General features: G+C 40.5%; 1 protein-coding gene across 1 annotated transcript; it reads left to right on the forward strand.

The window, feature by feature from the left end:
• Positions 1-418: 418 nt before the first annotated feature.
• Positions 419-11,566, forward strand: LOC119508581 (corticotropin releasing hormone binding protein). The gene is made up of 7 exons (XM_037802286.1): positions 419-564; positions 932-1,025; positions 1,256-1,413; positions 2,849-3,059; positions 3,916-4,064; positions 7,547-7,664; positions 10,956-11,566. The coding sequence occupies exons 1-7, from the start codon at positions 484-486 to the stop codon at positions 11,111-11,113; spliced, it is 969 nt and encodes a 322-aa protein (XP_037658214.1). The 5' UTR covers positions 419-483; the 3' UTR covers positions 11,114-11,566.
• The last annotated feature ends 10,047 nt before the right edge of the window (positions 11,567-21,613 follow it).

Raw genomic sequence — 21,613 nt, forward strand, 5'->3', positions numbered from 1 at the left:
ATGTGTTAGGGTATTTGACGTATGTGTATAACTGTTATTTTGCTGTACAAACCCAAAATTCCTCAGTCCTTACCATTTTGGACAAATGTCAACAGGAGAATATAACATGGCATTTGGCAAGCCAGGTAAAATGCACCCCCTCTTAACCTTTGTCCTCCCCTCATTCCTCCTCCTACAATTTATTTCACTAAGTTGTAGTGACTGAAATCATTCTCAGAGAACAATGCTGGACCATGCTGAAAATTTGTGGCTGAGAGCTGGACCCTCGTCATCGCCACGCACTTTGTCACTGAGACAGGGTAACCCATGGTTACTGAGCTCAGATCAGTTAAGGGACAGAGAGCCTCCCCTCCCCACTGCTCTATAAAAGAGACTCAGCAAAGGGACCCTACCAGCTTCTAGCTCTCAGCCTGGACAAAGGTGTAGGAACAATATCCCAAGACTTTGGGAACAGAATACACCAGCCGCAGAGGCAAGGCCAGCATGTCACCTACCTTCAAACTCCAGAGTCACTTCATTTTGATCTTCCTGACGGCTCTAAGGGCGGAGAGCCGGTACCTAGAGGTAAGCCATCCCACCTTTCTTGCCTGAGAGTCCAGACCTGGGGGAAGAGGGGGGCAGGTAGGCTGTCTCTGTTTGTGCTTCTGCTCTCAGATTTGTTCCTGTCTGTGGGACCCTTTCTTTCCCCCGTTTTCCCCTAAACTGATCTTCCCCTCTGCCTCTAAGTACCCCCAATTTCCTGCCTTCCTCTAGCAGCCGGGGATACCCTGGTTTGATGAAAAGGGTCCAAGATTTTCCGTTCTTCTCCCGACCAGGGGAAACACTGACCACCTTTTTTTTCTCTGCTGTGGGGCAGGAGGGGTGCCGAGCTCTTGGTCCACTTTCTTCTCATCCCTTGAACTTTTCCAGACCAACCCATTTTCCTTTCCAGCTGCGGGAAGCGGCAGACCACGACCCTTTCCTCCTCTTCGGCGCCAACCTGAAACGCGAGTTGGCCGGGGAGCAGCTGTACCGCCGAGCTCTGCGTGAGTCTCCGGCTCCCCAGCTCGGGACCGCCGGCGGGGCACTCCTGGGCATCGCGGGGAAGTGGGTGGACAGTGGAGCTCAAGGATCGGTCCGAGGAGGCGTGCTGCGGGCGACTCGTCTTGGGGCGCCGGAGCCGAGCTCAGCCGAGGTTGGGAATCAGGGCGCGGGGCGCTGCGCGCGGAAAGGGACTGCAGCCCGGGACCCAGTGGCCCCGTTGTCCTCCCCCCAGGATGCCTGGACATGCTGAGCCTCCAAGGCCAGTTCACCTTTACCGCCGACCAGCCGCAGCTGCACTGCGCCGCCTTCTTCATCAGCGAGCCGGATGAGTTCATCACCATCCACTACGACCTGGTCTCCATCGACTGTCAGGGAGGGGACTTCCTGAAGGTAAAAGTCGCGCCTGCCTCGCTCAGCCCCGGCCGGGGGAACATGGAAGGGTTGGGATGGCTTGGGATGCTGCTGAGCTTGGAGCTACTGGGTGTGGGGCGCGGGTAGTAATTCTTAACTGGACACTCCCGTGGTGCCGGGGTCAGGGAGGCGCGCTCCGGCGCGCGGAGCAGAAAGGGAGCCCTCAGGTGGTGAACGCCTGGCCGCTCCCCGACACGAGACCTCGCCCCACACCCGGTAGCGCAGGTGTCTCCCAGGCTGCTGTGGTTTAAATTACCTTCTGTGCGCCCTAGCGGTCCCGCGGCGCGAAAACGCGGTAATGCAATCCAGAGTAGCCGAAAAAGGAAACTAAGTGAGCACAAGCTCTCAGGTACACCAAAAGGACCTGTCCTGGGTTAGAAGGCCAGCTCTGAGGTCTAAGCCCGCCTCTCCCTTGCTGGTCGGTCTCAGCAAGCTGTTCCAGGTCTGAAGTCGATTTTCAACCCCGGGTTGACCGGATTTTGGCGCAGCAGAGCACTTGGTGCTGAGGGGGATGCTAAGAGGGAGTGTAATGTATATGGGGTTGGGGGAAACTGCGCCCCCAACATCACAACACCCCCATTCCCAGTGTTCTCCATAAGTCTAACAGGTCAGCTTAGGAGGGCTGATGGAGTTCTATTGTCCAATTAAAATAATAATGATTAAAATCTCCAGATTGGAATTATTTTGGAACATGTCAAACATGTTAGAAGAGGCCCTTGAAGTAATTTATAGCTGGGTTGCTGATACTTTTGCTAATTTGGATTAGGTTGGACTCATTAAACTGGAGACCTGCGGTGACTTTGAGAGTAAAGCCAAGAGACTGACTGCCACCCTTTGTCCAACTGCAAAAGTTAACAAATGATGGAAAAAAGTCCCAAGTGGCATACCAGCCATCACTGTCTAAGTGTTGAAGCAGTTATTAATATTTTAAAGTAGTAAGTGATGATAGTTTAAAATGAGCACATAAGTTGCTGCTCTGGTGTTTTTTTCTTTTGTTGTCTATTCTTGAGATATTTTATTATTCACATTTTCAGTGAGTGCAGGAAAGAGAGGAGCTGAAACTAAAATCCTTTTGTGGAATTCCTCTGAAGATGAGATGTTGAAAATGTGATAAGGATAAAATGTATATTGTCTGTTTTAATTTACCAATGTGACTGAAATTATAAAATAAAGTATAAGAAAATTTATTTACTTCGGATGCTTTAAGGTAATAAAGAAAAAATTAACCTATTACTTGCAAACAAACTTCCAGGTGAAAATATATACAAATAAAAAGCAAGCAGGTAGGGGGGTGTCAATTCTTCACTTATGACTGAAGGCCCATTGCTGGATAATGGTTGTTCCTCTTTTCAGTAACCCTTGGTTTCAGATTTTAATGGAAAGGATCATGTGTGTTTGTATTTTTTATTGGAAGGTGTTTGATGGTTGGATTCTCAAGGGGGAGAAGTTCCCCAGTTCCCAGGATCATCCTCTACCTACAACTGAGCGGTACATAGATTTCTGTGAGAGTGGTTTTAGCAGAAGAAGCATCAGATCCTCCCAGAATGTGGTCATGATCTTCTTCCGGGTCCATGAACCAGGAAATGGATTCACAATAACCATAAAGACAGATCCTAACCTCTTTCGTAAGTGGGCTCCTTGCCTTCTCATTTGAAAAGCAGAACTTGGGGGATCAAAAATACTTTTCAAAGGTAGTTATCATTGCACAGACATAAGAAATTAGAACTGAAGAATTATTTGAATGGAAATCGTTTTAGAATTAGAAATAACCCAAAGGATATTTTCTATTCATTATCATGAAAATCAAATCACAGTTTCAAATTTATTTCCCAGGCTAGGTAGTAAACTAATTTATAGTGGCTAAAATTCTATTTTCCCCCCAATCCTTGTTCTTATCTCCTAAGGTATTACAATGCATTCAGGGACAAATTTTAATCCCTTCAAGTCATTCCATTTAGCTGGGATAAGCTTGAAGGATCAAATATGAGGTTACAGTCCTAAAGGTATTTAGGCAAAGACTGACAGACAGCATTACTAGGTAGTGGTAAATGGATCTCCGGCCCTGAGCAGATGGTTGGACCAGAGGACATTAACCTTGCCTTCTGATTCTGAGACCAGTATCCTGTTAATTCATTCTGATGGATATAAACATAGATTATCCTGTAAAACTGAATGGTCAAGGATCCAAGTACATTATCTTAACCAAAATGATTTCATTAATCTGCTTATTGTTTGTTCCCTTCTCATCAAGAAAAAATCTTTTTTTTGAAAAAGTAAATCATGTCACTCATTGTAAATTGTATATAATAATGTTAATATTAACACTTCATGTGGTTGAAGAGAGGGGTCTAATCTGCCAAAGCATAATGCACTGACTGATCTTCTGAGTTTTATTAAAACAACAGAAGGAGAAGAATTTTTGAAAGACAATTCTTTCAAAGTAATGAAAATGTGTGTCATTTTTTTCCCCTCCCTACAAAGCCTGCAATGTCATCTCTCAGACCCCAAATGGAAGGTTTACCTTGGTAGTTCCACATCAGCATCGAAACTGCAGCTTCTCCATAATTTATCCTGTGGTGATAAAAATATCTGATCTCACCCTAGGACACTTAAATGGTCTCCAGTTAAAGGTGAGTTGCTTATTTCCTTAGGCTTTATCAGCACACAAGCAATCACACAGCCAACCCAGACATCAGCACACCGGATCAGTTGTGTTCGTCTGTGTGTTCCTCTGATAGGCTCTTCAATCTCACATTTGCTTGCCCTCACTGCTCTTAACCAAACCCCTCTTTATTTCAGTTATATTGCAAGTTGCACACTCAGATGCCCATTCTGACCACTTAAATACTTTTCTTGTGATGTAGGGAATGTTGTCGGTTGGTAACGTGTTGTATATAATTACAACTGAAATCTCTTGCGCTTTCCTCTTTCAAAAAATTCTGTCCTAGCAGAAACTAGATTATAGAGTGAGTCATCTATAAAACTGTTTTTCTGATAATTGGAATTTTCTTTTGACATGAAGGAAGTTATTCACATTGACAGAACTGTGTTATGAAGGAAAGCTCAGTGTAGCATAAAATATGAAATTGGATTTTTATATTGCAAAAAAATGAGTAAAGTTTTGGGGAGTATTTTGTATTACATTTAATTCAATACATTTTGCATCAAAAATATTTGCAGAGACTCCCCATCAACTTCCATAAACTTCTGTATAGACCTTAAAATTAATGCTGAGCTTGACCACAGTTACTTTCACTGGTATCTTCCATCTGAGTCATCCTCATTTCCTTCTACTTTCTCACATGCCTCTGTTAAGAAAGTCCAGGTATTTGTGGCAACAAACAGATTTCAATGAAAATTAAATACGTAGGACCCAGATTGAGAAAAATAGTATATCCAATATCCTTTAAGCCCTAAATGCTTAAGCCAGTGCTTACTTTTTTAGTTGGATCTTAGTGAGGAATAATCCTTTTGTAAGGATTAGACATGAGTAGCTATCTTTCATGCAGTCTTATTGGCTTGATATTGTTTGTATGTAATTCTTAATGTGCAATATAGAAGACAGGAAGTGTGCTAGCGGATTGGGAGTGCTACACTTGGGTTATTCTTGGCTATGATCAGTAATCTTAATGTTTTCCCTTTTAAAAACTTAGAGTGTACAATGTTCTGGGCATCTATTCCTTTACATATTTTTTTGAGTCCTTATCATGTGTCAGGTACTATGCTAGATGCTGGAAATTAGAAACAAACACGACAGGTCCTGCTTACATAGAACCTACATTCCAGTAGGAGAAGTCATGCAGAATCATGAGGTATTTCAAATACTAAGGGCTGTACAGAAAATGAAGCCTCCTGGTGTGATACACAGTGCCTGGGGACAAGGGGATGGGTGTGGGGGGGTTAGGGAGATCCCAGAGCTATTTAAGTTGAAGTCTTCAGGGAAGAACCCTTCTGAGAAAGAGATGTTTAAAGTGAGACCTGAACAACAGACAAAAGAAGGAGCCAACAGGCATGGGAAGAGCAGAGGACAGAGGGAATGGTTGTGCTGAGGCTCAGGGGCTTTCCAGAAATGGAAAGAAGGCAGAGGAAGAGGGATAATTGTATAAGCCAGTGTCAGGCAAGTGAGCAGAGCCAGGAAAACCCTGCAGGCCATCTCAAGGAGCTTGAGTTTACTCTAAGTAAACCACTGAAGCGGTTTAGGCAAGAAAGTGACATGATCAGATTTGCACAGTCTAAAGGTCATTCTGATTTCATATGGTCAGTGGAGAGCAGGAGCAGGAGGGGTGCCAGGAGTCCACTGAGGAAGCCACTGCCCTTGTCTAGGCAAGAGATGATAGTGACTTCATCCAGGAGAGAAACCTCAGCAAAGAAATCTAAGGGGTCACTGTTGGGGAACTGAACCTCAGAGATGTCCCTATGCAACTCAGTTTCTGCTGTTGCTTATAAGAAAAAGTGAGGGGGGTTGGGAAGAGGAAAGAAAAGTCATTGAACACCAAGGAATAGGTGCACCCAATTTCCTTGCTTCTTTTTTTTTTCCCCTTCATTTTAGCTTCTGCTTCTTCTCAACTTCTTTATTTCTCACTTCTCTTTCGCAAGCCTGCCCCTTTCCTTTCACCACTACCTGCTGAAATTTGGAACCTATAGAACCAAGTGGAAAGTTTAGTCTTAAGAGATATTCTTCCTGGGCATCCTCTACTCAAGGGAAAGGCGATTAAGTTTTTTTCCTTCATCCCTAAATGACGATTCAACTCTCAATGCAAGATCAGGAAGTCTGGTACATAGTGGGGCTAATTAAACCTCTATTTATTAATTTGATGCCATTATGTGTAAAGCACCTATGCATAGAATAGAGCCTTTAATTTAAATATACATGTATCCCTACATATTTAATTCCTTGGCCAAACAGTTGCTGTTATATTGTTTTCCAATTTGTTGTTTTGTTCCAATTGCATATCAATGTCCTTCTAAATGATTGAATGTGTTCGTGTGTGCATGTATGTATTTAGAGTTTATTTTAGATTTTGTTTCCTACATATCAAAGGCTATCTGGTTAATTTATAAGCATCCTGCCACACTCTCCACTGGATCTCTTAGTGAGTATACCTTGAGGATTCTCTTCTTTAATATTTGCATATGTTTTAGTTTCCTGGGCTGCTCAAGCACATGCCATGAAATGGGTTGACTTAAACAATGAGAATTTATTAGCCTAAGGTTTTGAGGCTAAAAGAAAGTCCAAAATCAAGGCATCATCAAGGCAATACTTTCTCCCAGAAGACTTAGGCATTTTGGGGCTGGCAGCTGGCGGTCCTTTGTCCTTAGCTTGTCACATGACAAGGCACATGGCGGCATCTCCTGGTCTCTCCCTTCCCTTCTGGGTTCTGTTGATTATAGCTTCTTGTTGCTTTCAATGTGGCTTTCTCTCAGTCTGAACTGTACTCCACTTATAAAGGACTCCAGTAATAGTATTAAGACCCATTCTGTTTGAGGTGGGCCACACCTTCTTAACTGAAGTAACTTCATCAAAAGGTCTTCTTACAATGGGTTCACACCCACAAGAATGGATTCAATTTAAGTACATGTTTTCTGGGGTACATACAGCTTCAAACCAACACAGAATATTAATCTAAATCCTTATCAATAGAAATGATGTGTTCCAATAAAGAAGATGAAAAGAGGAGAGTTGAAGGAAAAACTGATACGAAAGTCCTACTTATAAAATGCAGATATTTGACTTCCCTTAACTCTGACTGCATTGAGGGATTCAAATAATTTAGTATGCATGTCCACATGATTTGAAAAGCAAAGCATTTTCAGATTCAATTTTCATACATCTTATATGGAATTTACAGATTCCCATTTCATCATTCCAGTTCTTGAGCTTAAAAAAAAAAAACAAACATGCACACACATTTTTAAAAAGTGATTACTCAGCCAATTTAGAAAAGTAATTTTTTTCTTTTGAATGTCTTTTAATTTCCGGAGTCCTGGATGTTAAATTAAATGGCACTGGATGCCTAGGGCTGAATGAATTCACTGAGCCTGCCATTGGTCAAATGGTTTGACTTCCATAATCAGTTTGAATATATCTTTCTCCGCTGCTTTATTCTCTTAGAAACCCTCAGCAGGTTGTGTGGGAATAGGAGACTTTGTGGAGCTGCTGGGAGGAACTGGATTGGACCCTTCCAAGATGATGCCTTTAGCCAATCTCTGCTACCCCTTTCATGGCCCTGGTGAGATATTTCTTTTATTATTATTTTTGTGCTTATCAAGATTATTTCCTTAGATAGAACATCCCTGTTTTTTAAAAAATAAATTGGATGGTGAGGCCCACCAAAAAACTTCAATTTACACATTGAGCCGATATGAGGATTATATATTTGAGCCTATATACTACTGTACATAAGCATAGAATCCATTACCAAAATATCTGACACTGGGGAGAAACCTATGACGTAATGAAGTGCATATTTAAGATTGACCCTGAGAAAAACTGTGGACAAGACAAAGCTTTCCTATTCTGTGCTCTTTCCACCTTCTTGGGGGTCCTTGCTTACATCCTCTAGAGAACAAAGGGTTTGTCTGCCAACAGAAAAAAAAATATGGTTCAAATCGTAGATGTATCACCAATTAGTAATAGTATAATAAGAATCATATAATAATAGTATAATAATTAGTAATAGTATAATTATACTAATAAATAATAGTATAATTAAGTATAAATAGTATGTAATATAAACTCAGCATTATATCTATACCTATATATAGAAACACTCATAGTAAATAAACAACCAAGTTACAAACTCGGTTAGAAATGCTCAGAACTACTGAATCTCCCTTGCGACTTCTAAGCAGCGTAACTAGCCTCTGAAAGGCCACTGCAACACATAGGTAAGTTCTGAAATCTACAAGTGGTCACTGGTAATGAAACACTGGTTAAGTGCACTGTGTGCCAAAGAAAACCACATCTTCTTTGTCAGGGACCAGGGGGGAAGATCAAACTTATTATGCTCTGGAGGGGTGAGGGTGAGTGGGAATTATTGGCCCACTCATGGCCAAACTAATTAATGAATTCCAAGTGGGGAGGGAAGAGGTAATCCTTTTTATGATTAGGTAGTCATAAAACATTTCTATAAGGGTCGCTACCATATCTGCACTTCAGATACAGGAATCGTAGATTATCTCTTAAGAGACAAAAGTAAACCAAGAAAAGGAATAACAATAGTCTCTAATCTCATGGTCAATTCTTAGCCATAGCCCCCTTTCTCTCCTGTCACCTCAGATCACTAACAAACTAGGTAATCAAGCTGCAAATCAGAACGTGTACACCGCACATAATCCTTCTGTTCAACTGTTACCTGTTTTAATTATAATGAGGTCTGCCTTTGGGGAGATATTGCTTAATGAGTACAGAGTTTCTGTTTGGGATGATGAAAAGTTTTGGTAACAGATGGTGGTTATGTAGCACAACTTTATAAATGTAATTAATGCCACTGAATTGTATACTTAAAAATGGTTAAAGACGGCAAATTTTATGTTATATATATGTTACCACAATTGGAAAAAAAAAAAAAAAAAAGCAGGTCTTCCTACCAGTATTTTCTCTCTCTGAGCTAATGTTGAGAACTTAATAAACAAAACATCTTAAAAATATACACACATAAGCACTAAGGCCTGATTTGTACTCCCTCCTCCCTCAAATACACTGGTAAAATAAAAGTTTCAGATGAGATTTAAGACAGATTGGGCTCAAGGCAAGCTTTATCAAGGCAAAGGCAAAAGGTTTCCAAAAACCTACCTGACTGAAAACTCGAGGATTATTTTATGCCAATTTTCACTTGTGCCACGATTTAAACAGTCAGTGCCTGTGGTTTCTTTAGCCTTTTGCATGTGTTATCTGAGGTGCTGAATCATTTTCATGCTGATGATTGCAGAGTGCCTATAAGGAGGGGTATTTGAACTGGCCAAAAGGATGAGATTAGGAGTAAAAGACACTCATGCCTTAAAATTGAGACAACTGAAGCCAGAATAATTTTTCTGCTTGAATCATATTGATTGCATTTGGTGAAATGGTTAGGATGAGGCCACAAAACCACTTTTGCCTAAATTATCAAGATGGTTGAAACCAGAAAAAATTTAAGGTTTAAATTATATGACTCGTTGCTTCATTTTAGATTTCTTTTTTCCTTACATTTACCATATTTTTGATGAGTGTCTCCTAGTTGTTAAGGGAAAACTGATAAGAAATCCAGCTCTTTAAATTGGATTTTATTAGGAAGTGTGTCAAAACAGTTTGAAATAATATGCACATTAACTAAAGGAAATAGGGCATGTTATATATGAAAGTTTATAGTAAGATCAGAAAAAGAAAGACCTTCCAAATCATTTAAAAAAAAATACGTTTACACTTCCTGGTAGAAATTTAACTTAGACTCTCTGGTGTTCATATTAAAATAATTACAGGGTTTATATTTGTAGTGTCCCCAAATTAACTTTTGCTTCAATAACTATGTTGTGTTACTTCATTTAAACCCAGGGACATGTTTGTGAATCACCTGTTATACAATGACAGTGCTAGTGTTTCTGAGATAAAGTTGGGGGTGGGAAGTAGGGTAGGTAGGAGACTAAGAAAATTAAAACAGCAGAAAGCAATATGTTAGATATTAGGCAGATAAATCTTGCCTCAAGAACCAGCTTGAGGCCAGAGGAATAAAAGGAAAGTAAATTTTAATTAAAATAATTTGAAATTTAGTATATAACTATTCAGGCACACTTGCCAGACATGATATAAAAATTGTCTGATTGTAAACCAATAATGAGTAAGATTGAATTTAAGAGAAGAAAGGATATGAGAAGCCATTCCATGTAAGAAGTACAGAAAAAATGAGAGAGAATAGGTACAGATAGACGATAGAACAAAAACTAATCTATTCAGTGTCTATCAAAATCATGCAAAAGATATTTTTTGTTTATATGTATGACAGAGTGGGTATCTAGGCTCAGAAAACAATAAACAGGGTTTTTTGTTTGTTTGTTTGTTTACATAAATGTCCAGCACTCTATTCCCTACCCCTGCCCACTAAATTCCAGTTGCACCCCTAGATACTAGAAGAACCAAAAAGCGCCCCTGCCAATTTCCAACCTGTCCCTAGAGGGCAGTAGTGCCCCCATGGAGAACACTGAACTAGAGCATCAGGGCAGGTTGACAAGCTGCTCGCTTTCACTGACTTTACCACCAAAAAGCCTTGCAGGGAGGAGACAGGGAAAAGGCCAGGACATCTCCGGTTTCCAGCCGGTTTTATTTAGCTAACGGTGTTCTTGGGCATGAGGCTGAGTTCAAATTCACTGTTCTACGCTTAATTCTTTTCTATATAAATGAAAACAAAACATCTCCCTCCCCTGATAGCAGGTTTGGGTACGATAGGAAGATATGTCCCCTCGCTTTCATTGTGCTGGTCAACAGAAATGGAATGCTGGGTAGTTTCTAACCTGCTGGAAAACTTTTATTTTTCCTCCAATTCTAGCCCAAATGAAAATCGGCTGCGACAACACCGTGGTGCGCATGGTCTCTAGTGGGAAACACATAAATCGCATGACTTTTGAATATCATCATCTGGAACCCTACGAACTGGAAAACCCAAATGGGAACAGTATTTGGGAATTCTGTTTATCTAGACATTGAGTAGCCAATGTGATGATTTAATGGTTCTTCCATATGGTTTTAGTGACTGGCTGGTTACAAGCCTTTCATACGAGTCAGTATTCCAGCCTTGAGCACACGCCTCACACATGACTGCATTAACTTTTGTACCTTGCCTCTTTTTCATTTGTAATATATAAATGATCACAGGGCAGAAAATAAGCCTTCATTTGGTAGAAGAACAGTTTTGAATGGAAATGTTTGCAATTCTTTGGTGTGCCTCAAACCTGAACTAGTAAGACAAGCACAAAGCAATGTGTGATAAAAAATTGTAGCTCAAGGGAAAACACCTCAAAGAAAAATGGTGGCGCTCATATCAACTGTATGACAGAAAAAATTCAATGTGTTGTGTATATCAAAGTAGTTGCATCTGCTTATTTTCTGTTTATTTTTCTGTTTATAACAGACAATTGTTGTGTCTATTATTTATTGATTTTGTAACAACTTGTTTTTAACAAAACTTTGTAGCTTGGAAAAAGATTTCCATCCACAAATACAAACATAAATAAATGTTCAGAATGCTGGCACTTTGACTTGGTGCTCCATTACCTTTCTTGAGGTGCTCCCTCCCTCATTACCATCAGAAAATGTTGTCATGTGGTACAGAACCCAAGGCCGGACTAAATCATTTTGGACCTCTCAGAGCTACTAGAGCTCTGGACCAATGAAGTAGAATTCTTTAGAACAGATGGTAGAATTGCACTGCTTGCACAAACGACACTAACTGATTGGGCCTGGCAAGGAAGAAGGGTACCGGGATCAGTTTTCCACTACCTTCTGAGAAAACTCAGAATGCGTGCCTTTATCACAGGGTGTGTACTTTTCAACAAGGACCTTACAACTCTCATGGATGTAATTTTTCGAAATATGGATTTTTTTTGGTACTGAAGGCAGATTGCTGTTGACTATCGTCTTTACTTGCTAGCGACTAAACCTGCAGTTCAAAAATCTTGGAGCAAAAGCAAGGGTCTGAGCACCAAAGAAAATGCTCCCAAGTGAATTCCTTGCTTTGGAATAATGGATGGAACTGCAAACTATGTCATAATTAATGATCTGTTCGTTATTCCTGAACAAATTTAAATTAAATTCAGTTTATAATAGGATATGTTGGAACCCCATACACTGGACTGGTTAATTAAATCAGGTAAAAAGAAAAAATATTGATTGAAAGTGCTAAACATACCTAAGATTTAGCAAGCGTTTGGCTCATAGTTATTTTGGAGTGAGTGAATATTTTAGCAAATGAATGAATAAATGCCTGGATGCATGGATAGATGACTATATCATCCTTGATTCGTTATATAAGATATTGGACTCCTCATTTCACAGAAAATAAATACTTTGAAGTCGAACCCTTTTACCTTTTTCACAGTCCCTCTACCTAACGTTTAATGCAAACACTTTATGTCTAGCAGAAATGACTGACTCTTAACCCTCATATCCCCTATGCTGAGAGAAGAAAATGATGTGAGTTAAAGAGACCAGCATTTTGTCATAGAAGTTAAGACAACTTGCTTTCATTCCTAAGGTACATTTTGTAAGCTGCTTAGTTTCTCTGCGCTTTATAATTGAAGTGGGTACGGCTGTGGTCCCTAAGATTCCTTCCAGCCCTGACATTACATGGTCATTCATTTGTGACATATTTTACTTCAGTGCTTGTTATTGCACAATAACTTACATTCTTTGGTAGACTGGCCACCCCAGTGAGTTCCACTGGAAGTCCTTGACTTATTCTTCATTCCAAAAGGATGGGCTGCTTCTGGAAACAAAATGGTAGATGAGATCTCTGGGTGAGTTACAGGTTATGTCTTTATTGGCAGCTCTATTGAGTGAGTAAAAGATTATAGGAAACTTTGACCGAAGTTGACTTTCTAAGAAAGTCAGTGTAGCATAGTGGTTAAAACCATCAACTCTGGAGCCTTACCCATTTTAATCCCAGCTCTGCCACATACTTGAGCAAGTCATTTATGTCTCCACTGCTCAGTTGTTGTCAAGATTAAATGGTTCAATATATCTAAAGCTCTAAAGAACTATGTCTTGCACATAAGTGGTAGTTGTTTTTATTATTATTTCTTACTTCTAAGCAAATATGCTGCTGCAGGTCCTCATATTCTCACTGGGGCATTTGAAGCATTTGAACCGATTTGATTGTACTGTTGCATCCCAGGACCTTTGTGAGGAAGCTAGGGTTACTTAGCATTGTTGTCTGTAACGGAGTACAGTTGCTGGTAATATTTGACTCTGGATCATGCCAGGTCTTATCCAGTTCCCATGTGCCTCTCCTGACAGCTGACACCTATCTATAGGCTCTGTGCTGCTTTGGCTTTAAGGGAAAAGACTTAATGTCAGCAGTAGGACATAAAGTTGGATGAGCTAGACAGAACCATGATCTAGTAACTGGAAGGGTTATCAGATACCGAACTGGGTTTCCTAGTAAGAAGACGGACTCCCATTGCTGACCCCCACCCACCCCCAGGTTTCTCCAGTATAAGCCATCTGTTCTATACTATTAATGAATTGGATGTAATCAAGCCAAATACACAGGAAAAGTAGGCAGCTATCTATGGGGTGTGAGTTGAGGGACAGCAAAAGGCCCACTTGACTGAAAATATCACCTTTCCCTGAAATTCCCATACTTTTCCTTTTGTTCTTTAAATTGTGTTTCTAATTAAGCATGTAACTGGTGAGTAACTTCTTGTTTTAAAAGATTCAAACCATGTAGAGGTAACCAGTTAACAAACTAACTTACAAGTCAGTTATTAATATGACTATATAATGTCATTATTAAGTAGCATAGAACTGACAGATAAGTTTTTTTTTTAATCATCATTTTATTGAGATATATTCACATACCACGCAGTCATACAAAACAAATTGTACTTTCGATTGTTTACAGTACCATTACATAGTTGTACATTCATCACCTAAATCAATCCCTGACACCTTCATTAGCACACACACAAAAATAACAAGAATAATAATTAGAGTGAAAAAGAGCAATTGAAGTAAAAAAGAACACTGGGTACCTTTGTCTGTTTGTTTCCTTCCCCTACTTTTCTACACATCCATCCATAAACTAGACAAAGTGGAGTTTGGTCCTTATGGCTTTCCCAATCCCATTGTCACCCCTCATAAGCTACATTTTTATACAACTGTCTTCGAGATTCATGGGTTCTGGGTTGTAGTTTGATAGTTTCAGGTATCCACCACCAGCTACCCCAATTCTTTAGAACCTAAAAAGGGTTGTCTAAAGTGTGCGTAAGAGTGCCCACCAGAGTGATCTCTCGGCTCGTTTTGGAATCTCTCTGCCACTGAAGCTTATTTCATTTCCTTTCACATCCCCCTTTTGGTCAAGAAGATGTTCTCCGTCCCACGATGCCTGGTCTACATTCCTCCCCAGGAGTCATATTCCACGTTGCCAGGGAGATTCACTCCCCTGGGTGTCTGATCCCACGTAGGGGGGAGGGCAGTGATTTCACCTTTCAAGTTGGCTTAGCCAGAGAGAGAGGGCCACATGACAGATAAGTTTTGAATTAGGGAGAGTGTGGTGGATGAAATTAACAGTATGAGGCTGAGAAAGATACAGACCCAGATGAAGCAGATTACGGTTGCCTGGACAGCCAGCAAGCTACTCAGGGAGCCACTAGGTGGCTGAAAGTTTGTACAGGTAAGCAAAAAGAAGTGTTTGGAGTCAGAGGTGTTGTTACAGACAAACTTTGTGTACTTCCTTAATTTTGCCTAGGACCATTCTCAGAATGCAATCTTGCCAGTATAGAAAAGATGGGATGAGAGATAAAGCGTTAGAAACAAGACCTAGACCCATGAGTACAGGCATCTCAATGTAAAGAGAAGAACCCGGACTTGGAAACCAGACATGGGGGTTAGATGCCAATACAAGCTGACAGCCCCTGAGCAAGTCACTGCACCTCTCTAACACCATCTTCCTTACAAGGAAAGCATAAACCCGAGCACTAACCTCTTTAATGTGATGGCTTACACAAGATGCCAAGCACCATTCTTAGCACACTCTATAGAGAAGAGTGCCTTGTCCCTGGAAAATTGTTTATCTATATACTATCATCTGAAATGCTTTAGAGAAGTTTTTATTTAAAGGAAATAAGTGGTGGTTTCTTTAAGTGATGAGAATTTTTTTTTGTAAAAGGAAATAGCTTATTGCTTTTGTAACTTCAAATTATTTATTTTTTGTTAAAATGGCTTTACCACTATAAAATTTACTCATTACTTCATTAAAATGGGGTGATCCGTTTGCAAGTTTAATAAAATGTTAGGTCAACCCTGACACTTGCAATCCCTTCACCCGTCATGTCCCAGGCTTATTAACAGGGGCCTCTGAGGTTTTTTTTCCCTCTTCCAGCCTTTCCAATGAAAAACAACCAGTGCTGAACTTGAGTGCACATTAAGGGACAATGAAACACCCAACCCAGGTAAAGGTAGGAGGGCATGAGGCTAGTGTAACTTTCTGTAAGATAAAGCTGTAGATTAAACCAAAATAAAAGCAAAACAAAAAAACCTACCTCCACAATTGACAGACATTAAGAAAATGTTTGGCTTTATTCTTAATTTAAGTAATAATAGAAGTTAATCCTTATTGAATATTTAACATGTTCCATGTACTATTCTACAAACTTCCCATGTGATAAAACATTGAAACCTATTTCCATTCTATAGATGGGGAAACTAAAGCACAGAGAAGTAACAATAATTGCCTCAAATCACACAGCTGGATTCTGACATCAGAGCCTGCACACTTTTTTTACTATCTACCCTACTAGAGACTTGAGTGCTAGAATGAAGAATGAAGTACTGCCCTGGTAGAGGGTTGCTATCAGCATGGCCATGACATTGAAAGCTTTCTGGTCCATATTCTTTTATTGAAACATAACCATTCAAAGTGATTTTAGGGCATTTTTCTGAGGATATCGCAAATCAATCTGATTCCAATTCTCAGACAAGCCAAATAATACTAATTTTTTTTCTGAAAGTCTTTCACTTGTACCCCAGCCATAATGTGCTGTAAGCAAAACTTGTTGTTAAATCCTTGCTCACCAATGAAGGGTCTGAAGTGATTATGTTCTTTTTTGTTTTTTCTTTTCTCCACATTCTCCTGTGTGGGGCCCTGCTCACAATCAAACTGACTTTCACTTACAGGAGCACCAAAAGGTAAAAGGAATAAGATGTCGACAAATTTGTCAGCAATCTCAACATATCACCTCAGTTCACTTAGTAGAGAGCCAGATGCTGAATATGGCAAGGGCCAAAATTAAGACCCAGATAAAAAATATCTGAAAAGTAAAACCAAAATAAAAATGGTCATACGATATCTTTGTCCCATTTTTAGGAGAAACTGCGAAAAGAACAATCAACAGTTATATCGAATCTTAAGATTGTGCCTATGTAAATTCCAAGCAATAGTCTATCTATAACCCATGCTAATTAAATGTCATCATTTAACGTTCATGATTAACAAATGTTCTCTGACTTTTATTGTCAAAGTCAAGTGAAGGGCTTTTGGCATCCTTCATTTCTTCTCAATGAAACCAATTGGGTAGTCTCTTTCAACAAAGTGTCTTTAATTGGGAAGTATTCCCTTGTGCGTTAATGAACAATGTGTTGCCTTAGGTCATTGATAAGATGTATTTGGAATGAGTGGGAAACTCTACAGTGGTTTTCTATCCAGGATTGCAGAAAAATCCAGAATGTTACTATGTAACAAGACAACAGCAGAACATTGCGTGTCTGGGTGTGTGTGGGGGGTGGTGGTCTGAACATTAACTAAAAAAAAGTATTAAATTTTAAATATGAAAAAAAGAGTCATTAAAATATAAAGCTCAATGAAGGGATTCAACAGTAAACTGGACAAGGGTAATGAGAAAATCAGTTCTGAAAGAAAATTTAGAAACTGTGGAAAATAGAACGAGGTGCACCAACATACATCCAATAAGGTCTCTCTTGGGGATAGTAGGCATTTCTCCTCTCCTCACTATAAAAGATGATTATTCTCAGATACTTTGCAGATCTTTTAAATAGTTATCTTTAAAACTACTCTCTCAAAAAGTGATATGCACAAACATGATGTGGAAAAATTATATTAAGTGAATATAAGCAAACAGTAGTAAGTTGTAGACAGGTATGGGTTTCATGGAGAACTTGAACACTAGCTCAGCATTTTTCAGGATACCATTTGAGTTCAAGGGATTTGTCCTTCTCTTTCCATAATAGAAATTTACTTTTCTTTCATTTCATAGTCTGATATGGATCAGGATAGTGCTCTGCTCCACATGGTCACACAGGGGCCCAAGTTCCCTCTCTCGTGAGACTCTACCAGCTTCTAATGCCTTGTTGTCCTCTGCTTTCATCTTCTTCCTGAAGACTGGCTGTAAGGCAATTCTGGACTCCTCTGTCACATGGCAAGGCACATGGTGGTATCTGTGGGCTCTCCCTTCTCCTTGGGGCTTCCCTGCTTTCATCTTCCTGCTTCAGTGATGCTTTCTCTCTCTGTTTATTGCCTTTTAATAGTCTCTACTCTTCCTATATTACAACCCATCCTTTCCTTCTTACCTCCCCCCCCAAATAAAAAAAAGTCCATAGCCTGGAAAAAATTATCTAGATAATTCAATGGGTTTGCTTTTATTGTTTTCTTTTAAATGAACATATCTGGGTAATTTCCCTTGCTTTTCTTTTCATTTTTTGTACAGACCTGGCTTGTAGAGTTTCATATGTCTGCTAAGAATGAAGAAAAGTCTTTCAAATTTGATGTTCTAGGATAGCTGAACATTCTCCGCATGATACTTAGGTCAAGGTTTAGATAAGGAATTCATCACTGTGATGGATGGGAAGCAATGGCCTCTGTTCCGGCCAGAAGAGACAAAGCTTCCTTCTGAGTTTTATTTGGCAAAGTTTCCAGGTGATATTTCTGAGAACAAAGGCATCTTCTGTTTTGTGCTGTGGGGACGTGATGCCTTGGTTCAGAGACCAGAATCCCTGTGCTGGCCAAGTGAGCTCGGGGCCAGAGGGGCAGGTCCCCTAAACTAGACAGGGCACAAGAAAACTTATGGGCCAAATACCTAGCACAGTCGGAAACATTTTCTCACAATAAACTTAGCCTAAATGGCCAAGTCACCTCCTTTTCAGGAAAAAATGGGACTATTTCCCATTTTTTGCTGAAATTTTATCAGGTCACTGAGGCTATAAAAAAGAAGGTGCCTCAGAAGAGAACTCCCTGGCACGCAGCTGCTGGTGGTACCTGTTAGAAAACTCCACTCCTTTCCAAACAGCACATTAAGCAAGACTTTTGTGCAAGACTTCCTGGTGGCCAGAATACACACTGCAGCCACTGCATCCTGCCCAAAATCCCCTTTCCCCAGCTATAGACATTCCAATCCTTAAAAAGGCACAAAAGCCCACTACTCACTTTCCCGCTGGCTGAACGCCATTCCCTCTCAAATCCCACCCCGACAGGCCCCCGGGTCCAATCACCATTTGACCCATCAGCTAAACTCCTGTCCATCTTGACCAGCTGACCACCCCAGTAGCTGAACATAAATACAACTCTCCCTTTGTCTCGAGCAGGATGAAGCTTTACTTCAGAGCCCCGCCATGCTGATGGCGCTTTTCTTTCCGACCCCCACCATGCTGCTACTCAAATAAAACTTTCCCGCCTGAAGTCAATTAGTCTCCGTGCCCTCTATGACTGCGCGCTCAAAATTTCCAACAGCATCATTTAAAGGGAACTCTATAAATGGCACTGCCTCTCAAACTTTAATGTGAATTGTAGTCATCTGTTAACCAGCAGATTCAGATTCGGAGGTGGGGCCTGAGATTGTGTATTTCTTACAAGCTCCCAGGGGATGCTGATGCTACCAGTTCCTGAGCCACACGGCTGTACAGACCTGAATGGAGGAGGGGGATTGCCTTTCAGCGTAGCTAGTCTCAGGCTGGTTTGTTTGCTTTTGCTTTGCTTAAGATCTTGAAGGCTTGTACTAAATACAATCTACCTCACTTTCCGTCCCCCTCATCACTTGTGTTTTGAGCACTACAATGGAAGGAGCAAGCTGTAACTTGCAAACAGGAGACACATTAATAAAAGAAAGCTCCAGTGGGAGAGTGGAGACCAGCCTGTTGCCATGACACCCGGTTAATGACAATGGGGCTGGAGGAGCGATTCTCTGAGAGAATCCCAGAGTGGTTATCAAGTGACACCATCTTAATTACCCATTGAAAAGACTGCCTTGTTTCCAGCAAACAATTATTTCATGATCGATACCCCTGTCTTGTTAAGTAGGCTTTCTGGCCATTTATAACCAAACATCTGATGTACTTTTCCTCAGGAGAAGAATCACCTTCTAAGCTCTTTCTTCTCGTTGGCAGTCCCAACCCACAGCACACACAAAACCCCTACATTTAGCTATTCTGAATTGTTTGGAACTCCTCATTATTTGTTATGATTCAGTGACTTTTGACTATACATGGAGAAATAAGAAAGGCATATGGCTTTCCTTCTAGCAACTTGTTTTATGCTTGTGGCTGAGGCCTCAACTTGGGGGAAGGGAAGTGGGTTGCCGCAAGCCCTTTCTGAGGCAGCTTCTTGATGTCTGCTTGCTACCACCCTCCACTCTTCCCGGGGTCACATTGCTTCTGGTCAAGGCCTAGAGGACTCATGGACTGCTGTCCCATCTGACGAGATATGGGTTGAGAGGGCAGTGCAGCTCTCACATCCCCTTATGATCCTCTCTTTCATGTCCCTCCATAACACTACCACACTGAGTTGAAAGTTTCTTGATGAGTAAGAAAAATTAAAGGGAATTAAAACATATGCAGGAAAGAATTGAAATCTTGTGAAAAATATGACTTCTTCCACAATCTAAAGAAAAAATATCCCAGAATGAAGTTTTCCTAGAGCCACACCAGTTCCTAACCTTGCTTAAGGCCCAAGTCAGGGCTTTCTATGGAAGCATATTTTCATACAATTCCCAGCTGTTTTTTTCTAATTCTGAGATACACAGTGTGCCGGATTGGGTGTATTATGTCTCCCTGTTCTTTAATGCAATCTTGTGGGGTCAGACGTATTAGTGTTGATTAAGGTGAAATCTTTGGATTAAGTTGTTTCCATGGAGATGTGGCCCACCCAACTGTGGATAATACCTTTTGATTGGATTATTTCCATAGAGGTGTGGCCCTGCTCATTCAGTGTGGGTCTTGATTAATTTACTGCAGCCCTATAAGAGCTCAGACAGAAGGAACTCAGTGCTGCTGCAGCCAAGAGAGACATTTTGAAGACAGCTGTTGAAAGTAGACTTTTGCTGACACTTTGCTCCAGAGAAGCTAAGAGAGGACAAATGCTCCAAGAGCAACATTTGAAGAACACACAGGAGCTGAGAGAGGAGATGGAATACAACCCAGGATCAGCAGATGCCAGCCATGTGCCTTCCCAGCTAACAGAGATTTTTGGGACGCCATTGGCCTTCCTTCGCTGAAAGTATACTTGTACTGAAGCCTTCATTTGGACATTTTCATGGACTTCAGACCAAATAACCCCTTTTTATAAAAGCCAATCCATTTCTGGCATTTTGCATAACAGCAGCATTAGCAAACGGGAAAACCCAGCCTAGAATCAAACCACAGGGAAAGGGTGACCAATGTCACTTTAGATCCATCCAAAGTCTCTTGCCCATTCTTTTGAGCATCCAGTGAGTAACTGTGGAACCACACAATGCATGCACACAAATGCACATGCACACACACACTTCTCTAGGGCATTCATTCCCAGACACAGTACAATCCAGAGGAGAAAAAGAAACAGTTTTATAACTGCTCCAAAGCCAGCCCTGCCTGTAGTGGACTTAGAACTTTATAAAATATAACCTTTACATTACTTTTACTAGGTAAGTGTAGATAATAGGCAATTTTCACCCTCAAGCATAGGGAAAAAAAATCATTCTAGCTAGGTATTGCTTGGCACTGAAGAAAGGGACAGAAAATCCTTTTGGCTACTGGCTATTCTCTGTCTCTTAATATTATAAAATCTTCATTTTATTGCAATTAAAACAAATAAAAGAGTGTTCCAGCTCCCAATGAATGAAGCCAGAACCAATTTTAGCCAATTATAAAACAAGAAAGAAGGGAAGGAAGGAGGAGAAGGAGGAGAGGTGGGAGGGAGAGATTCTAATCCTCCACTGTGTCTAGTGATCTTACTCCGATGACTTTCTTTTTTGACTTAGAAACAAATCTCCAGTCTTCTGTTGGGGTAAGGAAGGGGGGGATATGCCTACAGGATTAGGGAAGGGTAGTCTGCGGTGTCCAAGGACTTGTTTTTCTGTTTTTAATTTTTTTTTTAATTGAGATTCTTCACATATCATACAGTTATCCAAAGTTCCAAAGTGTACAATCAATTGCCCACAGTACGATCATATGGCTGTGCATCCATCACCACAATTATTTTTTTTTCAATTTTTAGAACATTTT

Source organism: Choloepus didactylus, chromosome 13 (genome assembly GCF_015220235.1).
Source record: "Choloepus didactylus isolate mChoDid1 chromosome 13, mChoDid1.pri, whole genome shotgun sequence".
Classification (NCBI taxonomy): Eukaryota; Metazoa; Chordata; class Mammalia; order Pilosa; family Megalonychidae; genus Choloepus; species Choloepus didactylus.

Excerpts from the sequence above, each read along its gene's own strand:
- LOC119508581 (XM_037802286.1), top strand. The coding sequence starts at position 484 with ATGTCACCTACCTTCAAACTCCAGAGTCACTTCATTTTGATCTTCCTG. Across the intron at positions 1,414-2,848 it reads AGGGAGGGGACTTCCTGAAG|GTGTTTGATGGTTGGATTCT; the intron begins GTAAAAGTCGCG and ends TTTTATTGGAAG. Across the intron at positions 4,065-7,546 it reads TAAATGGTCTCCAGTTAAAG|AAACCCTCAGCAGGTTGTGT; the intron begins GTGAGTTGCTTA and ends TTATTCTCTTAG.